The 25,448-nt window shown below is 44.0% G+C and overlaps 1 protein-coding gene across 1 annotated transcript in view; it reads left to right on the top strand.

Annotated features, from left to right (window-relative positions):
- TP63 (tumor protein p63) overlaps nt 1-25,448 on the top strand; it is a 211,290-nt gene that overhangs the window by 67,895 nt on the left and 117,947 nt on the right. Inside the window, exons 2-3 of the mRNA XM_040428380.1 lie at nt 19,711-19,836; nt 21,597-21,729. Of these exons, the coding sequence (XP_040284314.1) occupies nt 19,711-19,836; nt 21,597-21,729 (259 nt within the window). The remainder of the gene's footprint in view (nt 1-19,710; nt 19,837-21,596; nt 21,730-25,448) is intronic.

The following is a 25,448-nucleotide window of genomic DNA, read 5'->3' as shown; positions in this document are numbered from 1 at the left end:
GTGTTTAAAGGGTTTCTATCACTTTGTTTCACCTATTTAGCTTTCAGACACTAGCGATCCGCTAGTGTCTGCTTTATCTAACCATCCTAATATAAGAGCTTATTGTCCTGCCGTTTAGCTAAAAAAATAACTTATATAGATATGCAAATGAGCCTCTAGGTGCTATGGGGGCGTGATTAGCACCTAGAGGCTCCGTCTACCTTAACAAACTGCCGCCGCCCAGCGCGTCCCTCCAGCCCGCCCATCTCCAGCTGAAGCGATCCTCTCCGTGCGCGTCTCTGTTCTGCGCATGCGCAGTGAATGTCTGATCGCTTCCCTGCTCAGACATCTCCACTGCGCCTGTTCCTCGGAGCACTATGACGTCATCGGCGCAGGCGCAGTGGAGATGTCTGAGCAGGGAAGCGATCAGACATTCACTGCGCATGCGCCGAATACGAGGAGCATCGCATTCCGGAGGAGATGGGCGGGCTGGAGGGACGCGCTGGGCGGCGGCAGTTTGTTAAGGTAGACGGGGCCTCTAGGTGCTAATCACGCCCCCATAGCACCTAGAGGCTCATTTGCATATCTATATAAGTTATTTTTTTAGCTAAACGGCAGGACAATAAGCTCTTATATTAGGATGGTTAGATAAAGCAGACACTAGCGGATCGCTAGTGTCTGAAAGCTAAATAGGTGAAACAAAGTGATAGAAACCCTTTAAGCTAGGGGGGCTGAGGTGGTTAAAGTCCTAGTTGCCATAGTAGGAGCGGTATACTTACAGTCCGTGCGGCTCCCGGGGCGCTCCAGAATGATGTCAGAGCGCCCCATGCGCATGGATGACGTGCCATGCGATCACGTGATCCATGCGCTTCGGGCGCCCTGACGTCACTCTGGAGCGCCCCGGGAGCCGCACGGACGGTAAGTATGCTGCACCCCTTTACCATGGCTGCCAGGAATTTAGCGTCCCGGCAGCCATGGTAACCATTCAGAAAAAGCTAAATGTCGGGTCCGGCAATGCGCCGAAACGACGTTTAGCTTAAGGCTGGATCCGGATCAATGCCTTTCAATGGGCATTAATTCCGGATCCGGCATTGCGGCAAGTCTTCAGGATTTTTGGCCGGAGCAAAAAGCGCAGCATGCGGCGGTATTTTCTCCGGCCAAAAAACGTTCCGTTCCGGAACTGAAGACATCCTGAACGAATTTCACTCCATTCAGAATGCATTAGGATAAAACTGATCAGGATTCTTCCGGCATAGAGCCCCGACGACGGAACTCTATGCCGGAAGAAAAGAACGCAGGTGTGAAAGAGCCCTTAGCTATTATTTTGCATATTTGTTATATTTTATTATATTTCTGTAACTTTTAAACAATTGGTGTAGAGCAAGCCTAGAGAAAACCCAGTCAAGATGGCAACTATTAATTCGCCCTTCCCAACCGGATCTTCCAGCCCTCTGCCTATTCAGCCACTAGGTCCTCAAACCCATTGACAAATGCATGGTACTGGTTCTATATGGACTGGTTCTGTCACACCGGTCGCGTATGCTCACACATTGTGGTTTTATAGCGAATTGGCGCAGTTTTGCAGTTATTGGCAGTGCAGTCGTTAGAGGTGAAATATGTAAAATAAACCTTTCCCCTGTAAAAGTGCATGGTGGGATGTAACCTGAATCACTGCACTCAGTGCAAAGCCATGCTTGAGGGCCCTGGAAACAATGGACTCCAGGGGGCAGAGAGAGGGCGATACAGGCTGTGGAGGGATGGGGGAAGGGCAACAAGTGAAGCACGTGATCAGGGAATTGGCGGGCTGGAGCGTCTGACGAGCCAGGTGAGAGGAGTCACTCCGGCCTAACCACTCAGTACATGGCGCCCATTCTCTGGACGCTCTGTCTAGGGGTGGGCAGGCTGCCATTTCTACGCCAGTTAGCAGGTCTAGTGCTGCCTCATGAGCGCCATGGTCGGAAATCCTTCCGCTGCCTCCAGACAGGGGAGGAATCTCCGCTGCCCCCAGCAGGTACAGTGAGAAGGAGCTCCTCCAGCAGTCTGACCCACCCCCACGGTGCAGCGCTGGAAGACGATGGCTTCTCCCGCTGTACGGATTTGTGATGTACGGATTTGTGAAGCGCCAGAATGAGAGCTGGGAGAGGCCGCTAGCCACCTAGTGGTGCTGCTGTTGTACTGCAGGCACCACTAGTCTGATCGGGTCAGTCGGCATCTATTTACAGGCTGGCAGCGCAGGCTACGTTAAAAGTGCTACTGCGCTCCATTGCTAAGCTCTGGCTGTAGGCTCGGGCCTGGCAACATGTCCGGAACGCCCATAGACCTGTGCGAGGTGACGTCACAGGCAGCGCTGCTGCGGGCGTCCATTACTTCAGGCGGGAGCAGAGGAGCGCGGTGGGTGCCCTTTTCTTAGTCTCTCCAGTCTCTGTGCTCACTCACTGCACTGGCACAGATTCCAGGGTGTCAGTCTCTTCAGCCTCCGGTCCTCCACCAGCAGATTCAGTCAGGAAGCGGCACTAGGCCAGCCCAGGCTAAGTGCAGTTAAAGAACTCTTAAAGGGGTTCTGCAGTTTGTTTAACTGATGATCTATCCTCTGGATAGATCATCAGCATCTGACTGGCGGGGGTCCAACACCCGGGACCCCCGCCGATCAGCTGTTTGAGAAGGCAGCGGCGCTCCAGCAGTGCCGCGGCCTTCTCATTGTTTACCGTTAGCCCAGTGACATCACGACTAGTGTTGAGCGAACTTGTGTTTTAGGTTCGGCGTCTAAAGTTCGGGTTATCGAAGAATCGCCTTATGGATTCCGCTCCCACGGACTATAACGGAATTTAGAATCCATAACGCGATTCTTCGATAACCTTAACTTTAGACGCCGAACTTAAAACACAAGTTCGCTCAACACTACTCACGGCTAGTATCAATTGCCTGGGCGGGGCTAAACTCTGTTCACGTGAATGGAGCTTAGCCCCGCCCAGGCCAGTTGATACAAGTCATGACGTCAGTGGGCCTGCGGTAAACAATGAGAAGGACGCATCGCTGCTGCCTTCTCAAACAGCTGATCGGCGGGGGTCCCGGGTGTCGGACCCCCGCCGATCAGATGCTGATGATCTATCATCAGTTTAAACAAACTGCAGAACCCCTTTAAGTTAAAAATACAGACAGTATGGCAGGCCTATACAGCTGCATTGTGCGTGTGTATATATATAACTATGCTCAGTGCTGTTACTGCATATATAATTATACTCTGTCTCAGATAATGCACTGAGTATAATTATAATTTATATGTACAGTAACAGTGCTGAGCATAATTGTACATATGTACTATGCAGCTGTATAAGCCTGAGATTTATATACACACACACACACATATGGATGCTGCATAGCTGACACGTATATTGTCACATAAAAATATATATCAGCTATGCAGAATACATACATGTCACATTATATTTATGTGTATATATATATATATGGAACAGCACCTCCAGAGACAATCGCAGGTGCAAGCTACCATAGCAACTATGTAGAAAAACAAATAAGTAGCAGCACACCACTAAATGCACCAGGGGTGGGTAAACAGGTGAATGTGTGAACAGGGTCAAATACATGACTACCATACTTCCTATTAAGCGGAGTAGAAACTTTGGAACTTAGCACTTTAGACGGCCCCAGCCGTTTGTGCACCGCATCACGAATAAAAGGTGTGGTGTAGAACGGAGGCACGGAACCACACAGGAGCTCTATGGAGTGCTTCCGCACCATCAAATAATAGAACATGTTGGTAAAATTCCCTAGAAACGGCCCTGCTTGTTAGGGTCTGTTCCCATAGACTCTTCCTAGTGGTAAAATCTGCCACTCATTTTGAAAAAAATTAGCTGCAAGGTTTGCATGAGTTTTGCAGAGAATTACAGCCATGCATTGAAAAGGGTGAAAGCTGCAGTAAATTGACACAATCTGGATTTAAAGGCAAAGAGCACCTTTCGGGCAATTTTTCATCATTTAATTTTACTCATTTTGGGCTAATAAGCATAATTTTTTTTATGGAATGGCTTTATAAAATATTCAACAGTTTTTCCTGTACAGCATTTGCAGACTGTTGCTTTGGTCAGAGGACAGCTGTCACCGCCTGGATCGGCAGCCCTTATCTCTGAACTCCGGACACTTAAGAAACATTCAGACTAGTAACAATTGAACCATCAAGCTGTCAGAGCAGCCACCTGTCTGAGCGAATTCAGTGAGCAACAGAAGCAATGGTCTGCAGATGCACGGAAAGTAAAAGCTGTAAAGGAAAAACAGTTGAAAATTGAAAAAGATTTTTAGTCCAAAATGAGTAGAATAGCCCCCAGATGTGTCCATAGTCTTTAACCCCCTCCGAACTATAAAAATGGCACCTACTTGCAACCACAGCGGGCACCATAGCCACCAAATTATTGCTGTTTCATACAGCAGACACCCAGGGCTAATGTCTGTGATCAGCGGTCATGCCGATCACAGGCATTTAGGCCCCTTTCACACGGGCAAGTTTTCCTGCGCGGGTGCAATGCGTGAGGTGAACGCATTGAACCCACACTGAATCCGGACCCATTCATTTCTATGGGGCTTTGCACATGAGCGGTGATTTTCACGCATCACTTGTGCGTTGCGTGAAAATCGCAGCATGCTCTATATTGTCCGTTTCATAGAAGTGAATGGGGCTGCGTGAAAATCGCAAGCATCCGCAAGCAAGTGCGGATGCGGTGCGATTTTCAAGCATGGTTGCTAAGATGACAGTCTATTCACTGTATTACTTTCCCTTATAACATGGTTATAAGGGAAAATAATAGCATTCTTTAATACAGAATGCTTAGTAGAAGGTCAATTGAGGGTTAAAAAAAAAAAAAAATTAACTCGCCTCCTCCAATTGATCGCGTAGTTGCCGATCTTTTCTTACTTCTTTAATCATGAGCTGCCGGCTAAAGGACCTGTGGTGACGTCATATTACCATGGTGATGGACCATGTGATCAGCTCAGTGACGTCACCACAGGTCCTTTGACAGGTCCTGAAGAAAGACCAGGAGACCGGCAGCTACGTCGAGGAGGTGAGTTAATTTATTTTTTATTAACCCTCAATTGACCTTGTACTAAGCATTCTGTATTAAAGAATGCTATTATTTTCCCTTATAACCATGTTATAAGGGAAAATAATTACATCTACACAACACCGAACCCAAACCTGAACTTCAGTGAAGAAGTTCGGGTCTGGGTACCACATTCAGTTTTTTTTAATCACGCGCGTGCAAAACGAATTGCACCTGTGCGATATAAACGGAACAACGGAACGCAATCGCCGTCAAAACTGACTGCAATTGCGTACCTACTCGCGCGGGTTTGCCGCAGTGCACCCGGGACGCATTTGGACACACTCATCTGCAAGGGGCTTTAAACTCTCAGATGACATGGTCAAATCTGACAGCTCAAAACCCAGGAGCACTCTGCTTCTGGGCTTGGAATGGCTCCCCAACGCAGCAATCAGTGGAGCCATCTGCTGAGGCGCTCCTATGCCTTTCACAGGTATTTTCCAATTTAGGCCTGCAGGTGGCAGCACTTCATTGCAATATACGTCATTCTGGAGCTCTAAGCGCAGCACCATATATTGGATGGTGGCTGTGTTTGGTATTGCAGCTCAGTCACATTCACTTGATTGGGACAGAGCTGTGCCTAGGCCACGTGACCAATGAACGTAACATTACTGGCCTACGCCGAAGCCTAAGCGCTCATGGAGTGCAGTGGTCTCTCCCCAGCTGATCTCATGCTGAGGATAGGCCATCAATATCAAAATCCTGTGATAAATCTCCCTCTGTATGTTCAAGTATTGCAGCTTTGACCGTTCTGCGATCAATAAATGTGACTGGAGTCGCTTATGTCCCTGTACTTTTCTACATTACATGATCCACCAACCCTTTCATAGCTTTTCCTGCCATATGAGTAAAGGGTTTTGCCCTTTTAATTCATTGATTGGAAGCCATGGAGGGCTCTGGTGGCTTCTAAAGTGATGACAGATTCTAATGGAGGGCTGTCTTGTAGCAAAGCCCCTGGCTCTCCGCCTACTGTGATTAGGAAGTTTAGAGTTCTTGCAGTAGGTCATAGTGCCTACTAGATAGCCAAAGGCCTTCTCGGGCCAAAGCGAGGGGTCATGTAACAAAAGCTTTCTAACCCTGCAAGGATTTTAAACTGCCCCAAGAAAAGCTAAAGTGTCAAGCGTGGTTTTACCAGGTCTAGATTGATGGGAGGGGGTATTGAAGGATTTGTTTGAAAACTTTTATGTTGTAAAGTAAAAAATAGACTGGAATATTTATCGTACAATTATTATATATGTCATTTTTTATCTCTTCTATTTCAACTCTGCATTTCAATTACAAAACCCCCATAGTTATCCGGCACTTTTCAGTGTATCAGTTTGGGAAGTCTTCTGTGACCAGAAGCCAGTAGCACAAATCTCTTTATTGTCCAGGACTTTCAGTTTATACAGCTCAATATGAGGGGTGCATCACAAATCCCCAACTCTGCATATCTTATCCTATCCTCACTCACCAGCAGCAGGGAAATGAAAAGGGGCACAAAGCTTTTAAACTTGGCCAAGTGCCGCAAATCTGTTTGACTGAGGGCAAATGTTCTGAGGTCTATAGCTGAAGTGTACCCTCAAAGTCTGTACACTGCACCTCTTCCAAAGCTGTATACAGGTCACAGGAGTACACTGGAGCCTCTGGCAACCAAAGGTGACTGGTACAGACCTTACCCCATCAACAGTTTCAATTGAACTAATGCTTTCACTAGAAAGCAAAGGAGGAGCAGGCCTACTTGTAGCGCTGCCATTCTTCTAGAACACGTTTAGAGGAACCGGATAAGGCCCCATGAACACGACATTATGTATTTTGAAAATGGATGAGGATAGGGCATGGTCTATAATTTGCAGAACTGCCGCACGGATGAGATTCTCACCTTTAAGGCCTCTTTCACACGACCGTTTTTTTTTTTTCCTCGTTTACAGGCTGTTTTTTGCATTCCGTATACAGAACCATTCATTTCAATGGTTCTGAAAAAAAAACTGAAATGTACTCCATATGCATTCCGTTTCCGTATTTTTCCATTCCTTTGAAAAATGGAACATTTCCTATTATTGCCTGCGAATCATGTTCCGTGGCTCCATTCAAGTCAATGGGTCCACAAAAAAACGGAACACATACGGAATGTACTCCATATGTCTTCTGTTCCGTTTTTGCGGAACCATCCATTGAAAATTTTATGCCCAGCCCAATTTTTTCTATGTAATTACTGTATATGCCATACGGAGAAAACAGAACGGAAACAAACAAAAAAACGGAACAACGGATCCGTGACAAACGGACCGCAAAATACTGAAAAAGCCATACAGTTGTGTGAAAGAGGCCTAAAGCTAAAATTATTAGTCATGTCATTAAGGGGTTAAATTGCACTCCAGTTACCAGATTTGTGAGCTGACTGTATTTACTTCAAACATAAATTCAAAATCTGGATTTTTTTTGGCAGTCGTCCCCCCCCCCAATTTTAAAAGGGGTTTCTGAGATGTTAATACTGATCGGTGGGGGTCCAACACCCAGGACCCCCGCTGATCAGCTGTTTAAGAAGGTAGTGGCTCTCCTGTGAGCGCCGCGACCTTCTCCCTGCTTACCAAGCACAGCGCCGTACATTGTATAGCGGCTGTGCTTGGTATCGCACCAGAGTCACAGGTGCACATCCATAAAGCTAACATACAAACAGCAAACAAAACATGTCAGCACACTGGTATACATGCAAACAATAGAACTAGGGATTAGGGATTGTTCTGGATTACAGTGGTACTATACATGAAAAATGGAAACTCTTCAAGAACATTTTTGATCAAACGTGAGGGGATTAGGGGTTTTCTCAGTTTATAAAATTATAGAAAAGTACCTGCATGTTTGAATGCACACTATAGATCCAAAAGATCTGTTTTTATAATGTTGCATCTTTGTTTTGATGCTGCCAGGGCTGTCTGATCACAGGATTACAGTGTACATTATTCTTCTGCTGCCCGCATGCACCTCCATTACAAGGTGTAAGATAGCACTCAGGGTCTTCACACACAACACCCTTGCCACTGAGACATTGTTCTGCTTTTGTGCTGCTCACCAAACACAACACAATCTTATGCCCAAAATATAATATTTGCAACTACCAAAGAGAGAGAACAAGGTGAGTGCTAGGGATCTTCTTAGATATGAGGCATGCAGTGTGTGACACCGCTTACCATAAGGCGATAACCCAGAAAGTGGAGTAAAATCCCAAGATAGAAGTGTTAGACTTGAAGGAGTTAAAAGCTTTTTAATAATTTTGTTACCTACTCAAACATCAATTGACCTTCTACTAAGCATTCTGAATTAAAGAATGCTATTATTTTCCCTTATAACCATGTTATAAGGGAAAATAATACAGTGAATAGACTGTCATCTTAGCAACCATGTGTGAAAATCGCACCGTGTCCACACTTGCTTGCGGATGCTTGCAATTTTCACGCAGCCCCATTTACTTCTATGGGGCCTGCGTTGCGTGCAAAACGCATAGTATAAAGCATGCTGCGATTTTCACGCAACGCACAAGTGATGCGTGAAAATCACCGCTCATGTGGACAGCCCCATAGAAATGAATGGGTCCGGATTCAGTGCGAGTGCAATGCGTTCACCCCACGCATTGCACCTGTGCGGAAATCTCGCCTGTGTGAACCCAGCCTAATAAATTTAGCAGACTCCTGCTAAACTTAGAATTTCCCCTCATGATATTCTCCCTCTATAAGATTAAGTTTATTAGCACTTTTTTACCAAACTGGCAAAACTATAGGTACAGTATGAAACCATAAAATTTAAGTGCACCTGAGGGGTTAACTGCTGCGGATCGCAGCTACCGCTCATAGAGGTCGGGTGCGGCTATATAATTCTGCAGCCAGCACCCGCCTCCTGTATATGAGTTAATGGGCGATTTATCTTCATTGGTGGAGCAGTGCGCCCCCCCAACCCAACCCCAGTATTAAAAACATTGGTGGCGCAGTGCGCCCCCCCACCCCAGTATTAAAAACAATGGTGGCACAGTGCACCCCCCCACCCAAAACCCCCAGTATTAATCATTGGTGGTCCCCTGTCCCCTCCTCATTGGTGGCAGCTTCTGATCGGAGCAGTGTAATCCTGGGGCTCCGATCGGTTACCATGACAGCCAGGACACTACTGAAGCCCTGGCTGCCATAGTCAGCTCCCTGCTGCTGTGTGCACAAAGCACAGAGCAGCAGGGAGAGTGTGAAGACCTATTCACCCTCATAGAGCTCTATCAGGGTGAATAGGACAAGGGTTCTAGCCCCTAAGGGGGCTAAAAGTTAGTTAAAAAAAAAAACCACAAACACCAAAATATTAAGTATAAATTAAAAAGAAAGATTTACAAAAAAAAGGCTACACGTTAACAATAAACATGTTCATTTTCAGCAGATTTGTGTAGGAATTTTTTGTTTTTAAAAAAATGAAAATGCACAGAATATCGGTATAAATTTTTGGCTATCGGCCTGAAAGTTTACAGATTATCGGTATTGGCTCTAAAAAATCTATATCGGTCGATCATTCGTTTGCAGGTGACCAAAATTGGAAAAATTTACTTTTTTTTTTCCTGGTCTGGCATTCACGAAACATGATAAATATATTTTTATAGTTTGGACATTTTTGGACACTGTAATACCTGTTTATTTTTTTTATATGTAAAATTGGGAAAAGGGAGTGATGTTAACTTTTAATATTTCAGTGTTTCTTTTTATTTTAACAATTTAAAAAAAAAATGTTTTTTACTGTAATTCTTTTGTCAACTTATGGATATTTGAACACCCCATTGTCATATTGCTTATACAGTAGACTGCAGTAGTATACTGTTGCTGTATATGGGATTTTTACAGGCTGTCTTTCAAGCCCTGCCACAGAAACAGCTTAAAAAACAATTTTCTTTGGCAGGCCATCAGAAAGCCCCAGGCTGTCATAGCAACCCATCACAGCCCTGCAATATTACCATGAGTCACCGATTACATTAGTGGACAGAGAGAGCCTCTAAGTGGATAAATAACTGGATTGGAGTTATCTTCAATCCTGGTCATTGCAGCCAGGTGTCAGTTGGCACATGCTGTATATGCTTGTGCAGACCCTTTTCAAGAAGTCTTAAATACACAAAAGAAATCAGGTTTTTGGAAACAGTTGATTTAGTAAAAAAAATTAAGCACATCTAAATTACGATGTTCTCCAAATTCTGATTGCAGCTGTTGGAATGTCTTAAAGGCCATCTGTCAGCAGATTTGTAGCTATGAAACTGGTTGACCTGTTGCATGTCCACTTGGCACCTGAAGGCATCTGTGTTGGTCCCATGTTCATATGTGCCTGCATTTCTGAGAAAAATGAAGTTTTAACATATGCAAATGAGCCTCTAGGAGCAATGGAGGCATTGCCTAGAGCAGTGAAAATAGGGCTGCAGTAAACGATTATTTTAGAAATCAAGTATTCTATCGATTATTTTTACGATTAATCGAATATTCTAATAAGAAAAAAATGAATTAATAGACTGTTTTCCTTTTATAAATACTCATCAGACCCCCTGCCATCAGTCCCCAACACCCTTCGTTCCCCCCTGTGTGATCAGCCCAAGTGCGTCAGTTCCCCCCAGTGCCATCAGCTCCACTATCACCCAGTGCCTTCAGCTCTCCCCCACCCCAGAGCCATCATCTCCCCCCCCCCCCCCCAACTTGTGCCAGCAGCTCTCCCGCTGCTCCTCCTGACACCCGGAGTGCACAGCGTCATTGGTTGCTATGACGCTGTGCACTCCGGGCGCCCGGCCTTTAGTCGCACCAACTTACCTTTCCAGCAGGGGCGCCGCTGACACTCCATCGTTCCGCGCTGCTCTGCGTCTGACGTCACACAGCACGTCAGGTCACGGTGTGCGTACGTCAGGTGGTCAGTGCAGCAGTGCTGTGGAGTGTCCAGAGGCCCCCTGCTGGAAAGGTGAGTATTGCGGCCCAGCGGGAAACCACGGAGCGGGAGTAATAGCAAGCGATTCGCTCCCGCCCCCTGGTCACGTGACGCAAACGAATCTTCAATGCAAAAAATTTGCATCAAGGATTTTTTTGTGTCGAATTACTCGATTCAATCGAGTAATCGTTTCAGACCTAAGTGAAAACATCATTACACCTGGCTCTGTCAATCAAAGTGGAGAAGGCATGGCAGATGCAGAGAGCAGAGCCTTTCGGTGTATCGTCAACACCCCATTGCTTCTAGAGGCTCATTTGCATATATTAAAACTTCATTTTTTCACAGCAATGCGGGTACATATGAACATGGGACTAGTGTTGGGCGTTATACCAGTGTTCACGATATTCCACGGTATTAAGAAACGGCGATATCACCATTTCTTCTTTACTGTTGTATTTTAGTGACGTCATAGGGGCGGTTGTACTTGGGTTGACCGCTTCTATAACGTCCGCGTACGGCCGACTGACGTCAGCAGTCAATAAGAGAGAGATGGCGAAAAGATGGCGGCATCTTCACAGGCCAGCTGCGAGCCAGCCCTGTACCATTGTCCATGGCGGGGGAAGACACATGCGGTCTGGGGTACTGACAAATAAACTTGTAATAATATCTCCTATTAACATTTGTTGCCAGGCTCCTAATTCTTTCAGCGGCCATGCACATGGCAATGCCATCTCTAGCACTGGCCAATAGCAGCTGCTTATAAAAGTGACACTATAAATGGAATATACTACTTACTGCCTCCCCTGTATACAGTGGGGGAAATAATTATTTGACCCCTCACTGATTTTGTAAGTTTGTCCAATGACAAAGAAATGAAAAGTCTCAGAACAGTATCATTTCAATGGTAGGTTTATTGTAACAGTGGCAGATAGCACATCAAAAGGAAAATCGAAAAAATAACTTTAAATAAAAGATAGCAACTGATTTGCATTTCATTGAGTGAAATAAGTATTTGAACCCCTACCAACCATTAAGAGTTCTGGCTCCCACAGAGTGGTTAGACACTTCTACTCAATTAGTCACCCTCATTAAGGACACCTGTCTTAACTAGTCACCTGTATAAAAGACACCTGTCCACAGAATCAATCAATCAAGCAGACTCCAAACTCTCCAACATGGGAAAGACCAAAGAGCTGTCCAAGGATGTCAGAGACAAAATTGTAGACCTGCACAAGGCTGGAATGGGCTACAAAACCATTAGCAAGAAGCTGGGAGAGAAGGTGACAACTGTTGGTGCGATTGTTCGAAAATGGAAGGAGCACAAAATGACCATCAATCGACCTCGCTCTGGGGCTCCACGCAAGATCTCACCTCGTGGGGTGTCAATGGTTCTGAGAAAGGTGAAAAAGCATCCTAGAACTACACGGGAGGAGTTAGTTAATGACCTCAAATTAGCAGGGACCACAGTCACCAAGAAAACCATTGGAAACACATTACACCGCAATGGATTAAAATCCTGCAGGGCTCGCAAGGTCCCCCTGCTCAGGAAGGCACATGTGCAGGCCCGTCTGAAGTTTGCCAATGAACACCTGAATGATTCAGAGAGTGACTGGGAGAAGGTGCTGTGGTCTGATGAGACCAAAATAGAGCTCTTTGGCATTAACTCAACTCGCTGTGTTTGGAGGAAGAAAAATGCTGCCTATGACCCCCAAAACACCGTCCCCACCGTCAAGCATGGGGGTGGAAACATTTTGCTTTGGGGGTGTTTTTCTGCTAAGGGCACAGGACAACTTATTCGCATAAACGGGAAAATGGACGGAGCCATGTATCGTGAAATCCTGAGCGACAACCTCCTTCCCTCTGCCAGGAAACTGAAAATGGGTCGTGGATGGGTGTTCCAGCACGACAATGACCCAAAACATACAGCAAAGGCAACAAAGGAGTGGCTCAAGAAGAAGCACATTAAGGTCATGGAGTGGCCTAGTCAGTCTCCGGACCTTAATCCAATCGAAAACCTATGGAGGGAGCTCAAGCTCAGAGTTGCACAGAGACAGCCTCGAAACCTTAGGGATTTAGAGATGATCTGCAAAGAGGAGTGGACCAACATTCCTCCTAAAATGTGCGCAAACTTGGTCATCAATTACAAGAAACGTTTGACCTCTGTGCTTGCAAACAAGGGTTTTTCCACCAAGTATTAAGTCTTTTTTTGTTAGAGGGTTCAAATACTTATTTCACTCAATGAAATGCAAATCAGTTGCTATCTTTTATTTAAAGTTATTTTTTCGATTTTCCTTTTGATGTGCTATCTGCCACTGTTACAATAAACCTACCATTGAAATGATACTGTTCTGAGACTTTTCATTTCTTTGTCATTGGACAAACTTACAAAATCAGTGAGGGGTCAAATAATTATTTCCCCCACTGTACATTAACCCCTTAAGGACACAGCCTTTTTACACCTTAGGACCAGGCCATTTTTTGAAAATCTGACCAGAGTCCCTTTAAGTGCTGATAACTTTAAAACGCTTTGACTTATCCAGGCCGTTCTGAGATTGTTTTTTCGTCACATATTGTACTTCATGACACTGGTAAAATGAAGTCAAAAAAATTATTTTTTTTGCACCAAAAAATACCTAATTTAACAAAATATTTGGAAAAATTTGCAAATTTCAAAGTTTCAGTTTCTCTACTTCTGTAATACATAGTAATACCCCAAAAAATTGTGATGACTTTACATTCCCCATATGTCTACTTCTTGTTAGAATTGATTTGGGAATGATATTTTATTTTTTGGGGATGTTATAAGGCTTAGAAGTTTAGAAGCAAATCTTGAAATTTTTCAGAAATTTACAAAAACTCAATTTTTAGGGACCAGTTCAGGTCTCAAGTCACTTTGCGAGGCTTACATTATAGAAACCACCCAAAAATGACCCCATCTAAGAAACTACACCCCTCAAGGTATTCAAAACTGATTTTGCATACGTTGTTAACCCTTTAGGTGTTGCACAAGAGTTATTGGCAAATGGGGAGGAAATTTGAGAATTTCATTTTTTTGTCTAAATTTTCATTTTAACCCATTTTTTCAACTAACAAATCAAGGGTTAACAGCCAAACAAGACTGTATCTTTATTGCCCTGACTCTGCCGTTTACAGAAACACCCAATATGTGGCCGTAAACTACTGTACGGCCACACAGCGGGGCGTAGAGTGAAAGGTGCGCCGTTTGGTTTTTGGAGGGCTGATTTTTATGGACTGGTTTATTTACACTATGTCCCATTTGAAGCCCCCTGATGCACCCCTAGAGGAGAAACTCCCTAAAAGTGACCCCATCTAAGAAACTACACCCCTCAAGCTATTCAAAACTGATTTTACATACATCGTTAACCCTTTAGGTGTTGCACAGGAGTTATTGGCAAATGGCGATGAAATTTGAGAATTTCATTTTTTTGCCTAATTTTCCATTTTAACCCATTTTTTCCACTAACAAAGCAAGGGTTAACAGCCAAACAAGACTGTATCTTTATTGCCCTGACTCTGCTGTTTACAGAAACACCCAATATGTGGCCGTAAACTACTGTACGGCCACACAGCGGGGCGTAGAGTGAAAGGTGCGCCGTTTGGTTTTTGGAGGGCTGATTTTGCTGGACTGTTTTTTTGGCACCATGTCCCATTTGAAGCCCCCCTGATGCACCCCTGGAGTAGAAACTCCATAAAAGTGACCCCATCTAAGAAACTACACCCCTCAAGGTATTCAAAACTGATTTTACAAACTTTGTTAACCCTTTAGGTGTTGCACAAGATTTAATGGAAAATAGAGATACAATTTCAAAATTTCACTTTTTTGGCAGATTTTCCATTTTAATATTTTTTTTCCAGTTACAAAGCAAGGGTTAACAGCCAAACAAAACTCATTATTTATGGCCCTGATTCTGTAGTTTTCAGAAACACCCCATATGTGGTCGTAAACTGCTGTACGGGCACACGGCAGGGCGCAGAAGGAAAGGAACGCCATACGGTTTTTGGAAGGCAGATTTTGCTGGACAGTTTTTTTTTTACACCATGTCCCATTTGAAGCCCCCCTGATGCACCCCTAGAGTAGAAACTCCAAAAAAGTGACCCCATTTTAGAAACTACGGGATAGGGTGGCAGTTTTGTTGGTACTAGTTTAGGGTACATATGATTTTTGGTTGCTCTATATTACACTTTTTGTGCGGCAAGGTAACAAGAAATAGATTTTTTGGCACGTTTTTATTTTTTGTTATTGACAACATTCATCTGACAGGTTAGATCATGTGGTAATTTTATAGAGCAGGTTGTCACGGACGCGGCGATACCTAATATGTATACTATTTTTTTTATTTATGTAAGTTTTACACAATGATTTCATTTTTAAAACAAAAAAAATGTTTTAGTGTCTCCATAGTCTAAGAGCCATAGTTTTTTCAGTTTTTGGGCGATTATCTTAAGTAGGGTCTCATTTTTTGCGGGATGAAATGACGGTTTGATTGGCATCTATTTTGGGGTGCATATGACTTTTTGATTGCTTGCTATTACACTTTTTGTGACGTAAGATGACAAAAAATGGCTTTTTTTACACCGTTTTTATTTTAATTTTTTTACGGTGTTCATCTGAGGGGTTAGATCATGTGATATTTTTATAGAGCCGGTCGATACGGACGCGGCGATACCTAATATGTATACTTTTTTTTTATTTATGTAAGTTTTACACAATGATTTCATTTTTGAAACAAAAAAAATCATGTTTTAGTGTTTCCATAGTCTAAGAGCCATAGTTTTTTCAGTTTTTGGGCGATTATCTTGGGTAGGGTATGATTTTTGCGGGATGAGATGACGGTTTGATTGGTACTATTTTGGCGTACATGCGACTTTTTTGATCACTTTTATTACCTTTTTTGGGAAGTAAGGTGGGCAAAATTTCAATTTCATCCTAGTTTTTTATTTTTTATTTTTATGGCGTTCACCGTTCGGGTAAAGTAACATAAACGTTTTATAGATCAGGTCGTTACGGACGCGGCGATACCAAACATGTGTAGGGAATTTTATTTTTTTCATTTTTAATCAGTGATAAATGTGTTTTTTGATTTTTACTTTTTTTTCACTTTTTTTAACTTTTTTTTTGACCCAGACCCTCTTGGTTCTTGAAGATCCAGTGGGTCTGATGTCTGTATAATACAGTACAGTACAATATATATTGTTCTGTACTGTATTTTACTTACACTGAACAGATCTATGCTTTTAGCACAGATCTGTTCAGCACCATGGACAGCAGGACGCCTGAGAGGCGTCCTGTTGCCATGGGAACCTTCCCCGTCTGCTCAGAACTGCGCAGACGGGGAAGGGTAAGCACAGGGCTGAGGGGGGCTCTCTGGGGGCTCTCTCCCATCGGGGGGCTGCAAAGGCACAGCAGCCCCCCGATGGGAGAGGGAGGGAGCTCCCTGCGCTGTTAACCTTTTCCATACAGCGGTCCGTACGGACCGCTGTATGGAAAGGGTTAACGGCTGACATCGCATCGCAGATGTCAGCCGTTTATACCAGGGTGCCAGCAATGTGCTGGCACCCTGGTATCCCCACTAGAAACCAACGATTATACAAGGGGAGGCGAGCGGGGGATCGCGATCCCGCCTGCCGCACCGCCCGCCTCCCGCACCGCCCACACTGCCCGCAACCCTCCCCCTGCACCTCCCACCGGGCTAAAATCACTCGGGGGGTGCAGGGGGAGGGATACAGATCTATTTTAGGAATACTAAAGTTTCTGATCCCCGCGGTCAGGGACCGCAGGGATCAGAAACTGCAGAAATCGCAGCAAACCGCAGGTCTGAATTGACCTGCGGTTTGCCGCGATCGCCGACATGGGGGGTCACGGGACCCCCCCGCGCATTTAGCCTAGGTGCCTGCTCGATGATTTGAGCAGGCACCGGGTTCCGATCACTGCCGGCCGGGCGGCAGTGATCGGAACAACACATGACGTACCGGTACGTCATGTGTCCTTAAGTACCAGGACATCATGACGTACCGGTACGTCATGTGTCCTTAAGAGGTTAAGTACTCCATCCCTGTATACAGTATACAATACCCGACCGACTCTCCCTGTATATAGTGGGCACTTGACCAACCCCCTCCCTTATACAGTGTACTTAGTATAGTGCACATATATCTGGATGCAGGAGGTGGGGGATGTACTAGACCCAAGGGGATTACACAGGTCATGAGTCCTATCAGTACAAGCCCCATACAGGAGCAACAAGGAGCCATTACTGTATGGGGGCAACAAGGAGACATTATAATGTATGGGGGCCACATTTGTGGCCCCCATACAGTAATGTCTCCTTGTGGCCCATACAGTATAATGTCTCCCTGTGGCCCCCTACAGTATGATGTCTCCTTGTAGTCCCCATACATTATAATGTCTCTTTGTGGTCTGAAGTCCAATGTCTCCTTGTGGCCCCATAGAGTATAATGACTTCTTGTGGCCCCCATACAGTGTAATGTCTCCTAGTGTCCCCAAGTGTTTTTTCTTCTAGATGGGTATTTATCGCTATATATATATATATATATATATATATATATATATATACACATACATACAGTACAGACCAAAAGTTTGGACACACCTTCTCATTCAAAGAGTTTTCTTTATTTTCATGACTATGAAAATTGTAGATTCACACTGAAGGCATCAAAACTATGAATTAACACATGTGGAATTATATACATAACAAACAAGTGTGAAACAACTGAAAATATGCCATATTCTAGGTTCTTCAAAGTAGCCACCTTTTGCTTTGATTACTGCTTTGCACACTCTTGGCATTCTCTTGATGAGCTTCAAGAGGTAGTCCCCTGAAATGGTTTTCACTTCACAGGTGTGCCCTGTCAGGTTTAATAAGTGGGATTTCTTGCCTTATAAATGGGGTTGGGACCATCAGTGGCGTTGAGGAGAAGTCAGGTGGATACACAGCTGATAGTCCTACTGAATAGACTGTTAGAATTTGTATTATGGCAAGAAAAAAGCAGCTAAGTAAAGAAAAACGAGTGGCCATCATTACTTTAAGAAATGAAGGTCAGTCAGTCAGCCGAAAAATTGGGAAAACTTTGAAAGTAAGGGCTATTTGACCATGAAGGAGAGTGATGGGGTGCTGCGCCAGATGACCTGGCCTCCACAGTCACCGGACCTGAACCCAATCGAGATGGTTTGGGGTGAGCTGGACCGCAGAGTGAAGGCAAAAGGGCCAACAAGTGCTAAGCATCTCTGGGAACTCCTTCAAGACTGTTGGAAGACCATTTCAGGGGACTACCTCTTGAAGCTCATCAAGAGAATGCCAAGAGTGGGCAAAGCAGTAATCAAAGCAAAAGGTGGCTACTTTGAAGAACCTAGAATATGACATATTTTCAGTTGTTTCACACTTGTTTGTTATGTATATAATTCCACATGTGTTAATTCATAGTTTTGATGCCGTCATAGTCATAAAAATAAAGAAAACTCTTTGAATGAGAAGGTGTGTCCAAACGTTTGGTCTGTACTGTATATATCGTTATTGTGATACATTTCTTAATACCGTTATCGTGGGAATATTTTAGATATTGCCCAACCCTACATGGGACCAACACCGATGTCTTTAGCTGCCAAGCGCACATGTAACAGGTCAGCCAGTGTCATAGGTACAAATCTACTGAGAGGCCCTTCACTACACATATTTGACTCTTTGTACCCATTGATCAAATCCCTCCAATCCATTACCGCATAACGGCATATATTTAGTACACCCCATCAGACCCAAGATCTTCTTGCATTTCCACCACAATTTATGCAGTGGTGTGAAAGAAGTCTCTTCTGATGCTCCTCTATAGATGCATAGTCCATTGTCTAGAATGATCCCAAGTGTCTATCCCCCATCCTTGCAAGTGCTGCTACTAAGTGGCCAGGGAGCACATCCATGTATTCAGCACTCTCCTCCTTGGCATTTGTAGCTTGTATAATTTGTTTCAGGGTCCCCCTAAACAACCAGTTAATCGTCTTAAAATGGTGTGCTGGGACCCTCACGTTGGAATTATATACAGTAATACATATAGAAGCGACTATATCGGGGTAATTCTTTGTCACATTCGCCTGATCCAGCACTGAAGAGGTAGCATGCCAGATTAATTACTGATTATATTTCCTTCTACCTCTTCTTCAAGGAGTTTGGCCGTAGGTTGATCATCATTGATAGGATATAAAATTTAGAAGGAAAAGATGTCATGTGCCAGTCTATGACCCCATCCTTCCATCTCTGTAGCTTATTTATTGTGTTTATACTTTGCAGTCAGTGGCGTGGTGTGGTATCATATTGCTATAACTAAACCACATCAGTCTGCTTCACCTCCCCCATTTCCTGGGTCACTGCCTCGACTTCACTCAACACTCTCACAGGAGTGCTACTCTTCAATCAATCACTCATTGCCGCCGAAAACCCTTGTTTCCTTTATCAATTTGACGTTCTCTTCTCGTTTTCCTTATTTATTTATGGTTTTCTATCTATTCCTTTATCTTTTATAAAGATTTTCTGTCTTTTTAGTGTAGATCTAATAGACAAGCAGGACCAAGGCCTCCAGATTGTTGTGTCAGTAGAGTACTATATGTGGCTACAATGAAAATGATTATATCATGATAAAAAAATATCAAGCTGAGCCTCTCATTTAATTTTTATCTTAGGTTTGTGGACACGTCAACCCATTTTTCTTGTAAGGAACGGTATTATCGTACAGCCATGTCTCAGACTTCGCAAGGTTCAGACAACAGAAGCCCTGGTGTATTTGATCGTCTCTGGGAGTTTCTAGGGTGAGTATGCTGTGTAAATTTTTGCTTTCTTTATCGGTAGTTCATAACTCTTCTAGACATAATATCAGCATGGTGCAGCAGCAGGGGTGAGTACTTAGGTGACCTTGCTGGCGGACATGGATTGCAGACATTACATTCTACCATCTGAGTAATTTCAGCCATATACAGTAACAGTGTCCAGAGGGTTCTCATAATTTGCTTGCAGCCCTGACTCCTGCTAAGCTCTTTGACTAACACTTTCTGGGATCATTTTGTGAGATCATTGCTGCCTCATTATATAGCCTTTCAAAGGACATCCCACAGATGCCCTCAGCTGAAGCAAACCTGTATTAGTGACAGAATCTCTGCAAAGAACATGGCATGTGTTGGATATATGTCTTAAGGAAACCACATTCACTTACAGTTAAAATAATTGTATTTTAGTTACCGTAATTTAAAATCTGCAGCCTGGGTTATTGTGCTATGAAAGTGACCTAGCTTTTGCTGTGGATTTTACCAACTGTTAGACTCTACACCTTAGCTACTTGTCAACTGAATTCTTGTTCGGCTACCAGTTATCTCACCCTACCCATCCATACACCCTCTTACTTCCCAGAGAACAGAATTATTGAGCAGCGAGATCCAACTCGCTGGTTTATATCTCCCCAAACATCTGCCATCGGAGAGAGTTGGCTGATTCCCATACACATTAGATGATTGGTCAGTTCTGCCAACTTTAGCGGATTTGGAAAACATTAATGCCCGTGGTCATTTTAATAGTTAAAATTTAATTCAAATACAAGGTAAGATCTGCATGCAAATCTGAAGTGCATTTGAAAAGTCTTCAGACCCTTTCACTTTTTTCAATTTTGTTATGTTGTGGCCTGTTATGTGCTAAAATACGAAAAAGTTCAAATTTTCCTCCATCAATATGCACTTAATTCCCCATAATGAGAAAGTGAAAACAGAATATTCAGAATTTATTGAAAAGGAAAAAGTTAACTCTTGCACTGACATAAGTATTCCTACCCTTTACTCATTACGTAGTTGAAGCAGTTGACTTTCTGGATTCCCCCATCTGCGCACAGGATCTTTGGAGCTCATTCAGAGTCACCATGGGGTGCTGGGTCACCTCTCTTACTAAAGCCCTTCTAAAGGAAGAGTCCTGATTATTCCAAATGTCTTCTATTTAAGAATTATGGAGGCCACTTGGCTCTTGGGAACTTTCAGGGCAGCAGAAATTTTGTTGCACCATTCTCTAGATCTGTGCCTCCACACATGCCTGTCTCTGAGCTCTACATGCAGTCCTTTCTTCCTCATGGCTTGGTTTTTACTCTGATATGCATTGTCAGCTGTCATACCTTATAGGGATGTTATGCGTTTTTCCAAATCCTGTCCAATCAACTTCATTTACTACAGGTGGACTCCTATCAAGGTGTAGAAACATCTCAAAGATGATCAAGAGAAATGGGGGATCCCCACAGCCAAATTTCAAGTGTCATTTCAAAGTGTCTGAATACTTATGTCCATTCAAATTTTTTGTTTTTCCTTTTTCAATAAATTTACAAATTCTAAAATTAGGCTTTCTTATTATGCAGTATTAAGTGCAGATTGATGGGGGTAAAAATGTGTTATGGCTGGCCATGCCCTCTTCCCACCTTAACCACGCTTCCATTTGGAAATGTGGCGAGGGCGGCGTAAAAAAGCCACTTGCAACTATCTTTTCAACGTGTGCTTGTTCGGTTTTGTTAACAAACGTATATTCTTAATTCCTTTTGCAGACCAATGCATTCTGTACAACCCATTGACTTGAATTTTTCCAGTGATCCAACAGAGAAAGGTCCTACAAATAAGATTGAAATTAGCATGGATTGCATCAGGATGCAGGATTATGACCTGACTGACCCAATGTGGGTGAGTTTTATGACTTATATAGAGGGTTTGTGCACAGAACTTTCCAATAACGACTGATCATAAGACATGTTCCCTTTTCCTGCTTCATTCAGAAGATCGTGACTAGAACTCAGCCTCTCGAAGAAGCATTTCTTTCATTCATGTTCATAAAATATTAAGGCACACAAACACACCCAAGTTATTGAATTAGGTTAGTTCCTCGGCCGAGTAAACAACAAAAGCTTCAAATCCTTTCCCTTATGACAAAAGAGCTGAGTGTTTTAACTTTCTCCAATAACACTTATGTTTTCACAGTCTTTTGTGATAAGGTACACTTTAGTCTAACTAGCGCTGGTCACCAGTGCCGACTGATTCCTGTATCAACAATAAAAAAGATAAATAGGAAAAAAGGTAAGACACGTCAATAAAATTATAATGCTCGTGGAGTCTGGCTCGGATATCTTACATAAACACACGCAGCTTGTTTAGCCAGTTGCACTAGGTTGGAGGATGATATAGTAAAGTGTTTTCCGGGATCATATAAGTAGACCTATATGGAAAGATAATAGCAAAGTAAAAAAATGAAACTGGGTCTTGGTTTATTTCTTGATCCTCCATAGATATTCAGAGTTAAAGGAAAAGAGAAAAACCGCCATGGCATTTGGATGAAATTGTAGACACGCAAACCCACAGTAGAGGATTCATGCACCTTTAAGGAGGCCATGCAGAACATAGTTTCAGCTTTATGACTTAATTGAAATGGCCAGAAACTGAAGTTTTAGGTACAGCAACTATATAGAAAATAGCTATCAAGGTTACAAAATGTTATGCGTTTTTATATAATTACATAGGAGTTGGAGTTTTGTTTGATATGACACCAATTGTCTGTTCCCCCAAATGGTTAATGGTACAATGCTGACGATATTAAGGCTCTGTGATATTAAATTTATGTGATGTTAAGTCAAACACAAAGTATTGTAGCAGTGATGCCTTTATTGGATAACTTCAAAAATTATATTTGCAAGCTTTCTGAGTAAAAAGACCTCTTCATCACACCAGTTTACAAAGGAATGAAAGACCAGAGCATTTAAAGTGGTTGTCCCATTAAGAAAACTTATCCCCTATTCATTGGGTGCCTGACGTTCACAAGACTGGGGCCCATGCTCGTTCCTTTGGAAGGTCCCACATGTGCTCCGCCCTCCATTCAATTCTATGGGTCTGCTGAAAATAGAAGAATGCTTGTACTCCAGCAGTCCCATGGCGTTGAATGGAGCAGAGGATACGCATGTGTGTCTCACTCTGCATTCAAATGTGGAGCACAGACACCCTCTTTTGATTGGCAGGTGAATAGGGGGTATATTGTGTTAATTGGAAAACCCCTTTAAAAGATGTAAAAGATTGTTCATGAGGTGCTACAATTTAAAGTAACATAATTAAAAAAAGCAATGATAGGCAGTAGGGGTGGGCGATATACGATATAAACTTGTGCCACGATATGGATTTTGTGCATATCGCCTATGTCGCCGGACCGTGATATGACCACGGAGCGGTAGTGAATGATCGCGCTCTCGGCACGCACCATGTTCTCCTGAGCCGGCACAGTGGAGAAGGAGGGAGTCCCTCCCTCCCCACTGTGTGCGGCTGCCGCTGGCCACCAGTAAGAACAGAGTAGGAGGAGGAGGAGGTGAGGGACTGTGGCCACTGCGCCACCAATGAATGCCTGAATACCAACGTAGCGTTCATGTGCCGGCCATATCCCGGCCCCTGTGACTGCACGCTGCGATCCGCCGCAATTAACCCCTCAGTTGAGGGGTTAATCGCGCGGATCACAGCATCCTGTCAAAGGTCGGGTGCCGGGAATGTTCTTCAGTCTCTGCATTGGTGGCAGTGGGCAGTTCCGATCGGCGTCCCAGCAGTGTAATGCTGGGGCTCCGATCGGTTACCATGGCAGCCAGGACTGAAGTCCTGGCTGCCATGGTATGTTAGTGAGCAGCATTATACTCACGTTCGCTGTGGCCGCCGGTCGCTCCTTCTTCTGTCTGTGCGGAGCATTGCTAATGCTTATAGCATTAGCAATGCGCCGCACAGACCTATGAGAAGAAGGAGCGCCCGGCGGCCACGGCGCATGTGAGTATAATGCTGCTCACTAACATACCATGGCAGCCAGGACTTCAGTAGCGTCCTGGCTGCCATGGTAACCGATCGGAGCCCCAGCATTACACTGCTGGGACTCCGATCGGAACTGACCACTGCCACCAATGATCGGGGGGAGGAGGTGGGTTTGAGTTACCAGAGGGGGCTGATAAGAGGGAGAGGCTGGGGGGCAGATCCGAGGCTGGTGGGCGGATCAGAGGCTGGGGGGCACATGAGAGGCTGGGGAGCACATGAGAGGCTGGCTGCCATGGTCAGCTCCCTGCTGTTGTGTGCACAAAGCACAGGGCAGCAGGGAGAGTGTAAAGTCCTATTCACCCTAATAGAGCTCTATTAGGGTGAATATGACAAGGGTTCTAGCCCTTAAAGAGGACCTTTCACTAGTGTACAAACTAAAAACTAACTATATCAGTGGGCAGAGCGGCGCCCAGTGGTCCCCCTGCACTTACTAGTATGTCTGGGCGCCGCTCCGTTCGCCCGGTATAGGCTCCGGTATCTGCAGTTCCGTCTGTTGTACTGGACTGATTTTTTGTATGAGGCGTGTCCCTTGCTGCAGCGCTGGCCAATCGCTGCAGCAAGGGACACGCCTCATACAAAAAATCAGTCCAGTACAACAGACGGAGCTGCAGATACCGGAGCCTATACCGGGCGAACGGAGCGGCGCCCAGACATACTAGTAAGTGCAGGGGGACCCCTGGGCGCCGCTCTGCCCACAGATATAGTTAGTTTTTAGTTTGTACACTAGTGAAAGGTCCTCTTTAAGGAGGCTAATAGTTATTAAATAAAAAGTAAAAAAAAAAAAAAAAAAAAGTTTAAACACCCCCCCCCCCCCCAATATAGAAAACAATATATCGTGATATATATCGCATATCACACATGCTTAAAATTATATCGCAATATAGATTTTAGGCCATATCGCCTAAAAAAAAAAAACTGCATTCCAGCACTGCAGCTTCCCGGCAGTCCCTGCTGGACCAAAAGTGACGAGACCACTGCAGCCAGTCAGTGACTTCAGTAGTCAGACCAATGAGTCTTCATTCCCAGTGAGGGATGTTTGCCAGGCTGGAATATGCACCCGCCACACTACCATTTTATGTAAAAAAAAGCTGGTGTGTGGCGTGCAGTACATTACGTATGTAATACCTGTGCATTTAACAAATCTGTTTCTGTTAATACTGTGTTACATGTGAAATCTATATCCAACCAGATTCTAGCATTGTGTGTATACTGTTTTTGTATTTAGGTGGGTAGAAGTGATGAATCAGGTATTTTCACTCATCTTTTATTGGGTGACTGACTTTGACCACATTATATTCAGAATTCTGCATATTGTTCTATAGACAGGTGCAAACTGAATAGAGAGAGTGTGTTTCATATTAATTAAACATTAACATGCGAGTGCAAATATTGTCAGACATGAATAGTAGAGATGAGCGAATTTCATATTTTGAAATTCATTCACTTTTCGTTTACTGGTAAAAGGTGAATTGCCTTATGGATTCTGTTACCACGGACCATAACGCAATTCTATGATGGAATGCATAACGGAATGCTTTTAGAGGCATTCTGTTATTTATTCCGTCATAATA

The sequence above is a fragment of the Bufo bufo genome, chromosome 4, assembly GCF_905171765.1.
Source record: "Bufo bufo chromosome 4, aBufBuf1.1, whole genome shotgun sequence".
Taxonomy (NCBI): domain Eukaryota; kingdom Metazoa; phylum Chordata; class Amphibia; order Anura; family Bufonidae; genus Bufo; species Bufo bufo.
The sequence above is the reverse complement of the archived record's forward strand: the minus strand, read 5'-3'. Positions and strand labels throughout refer to the sequence as shown.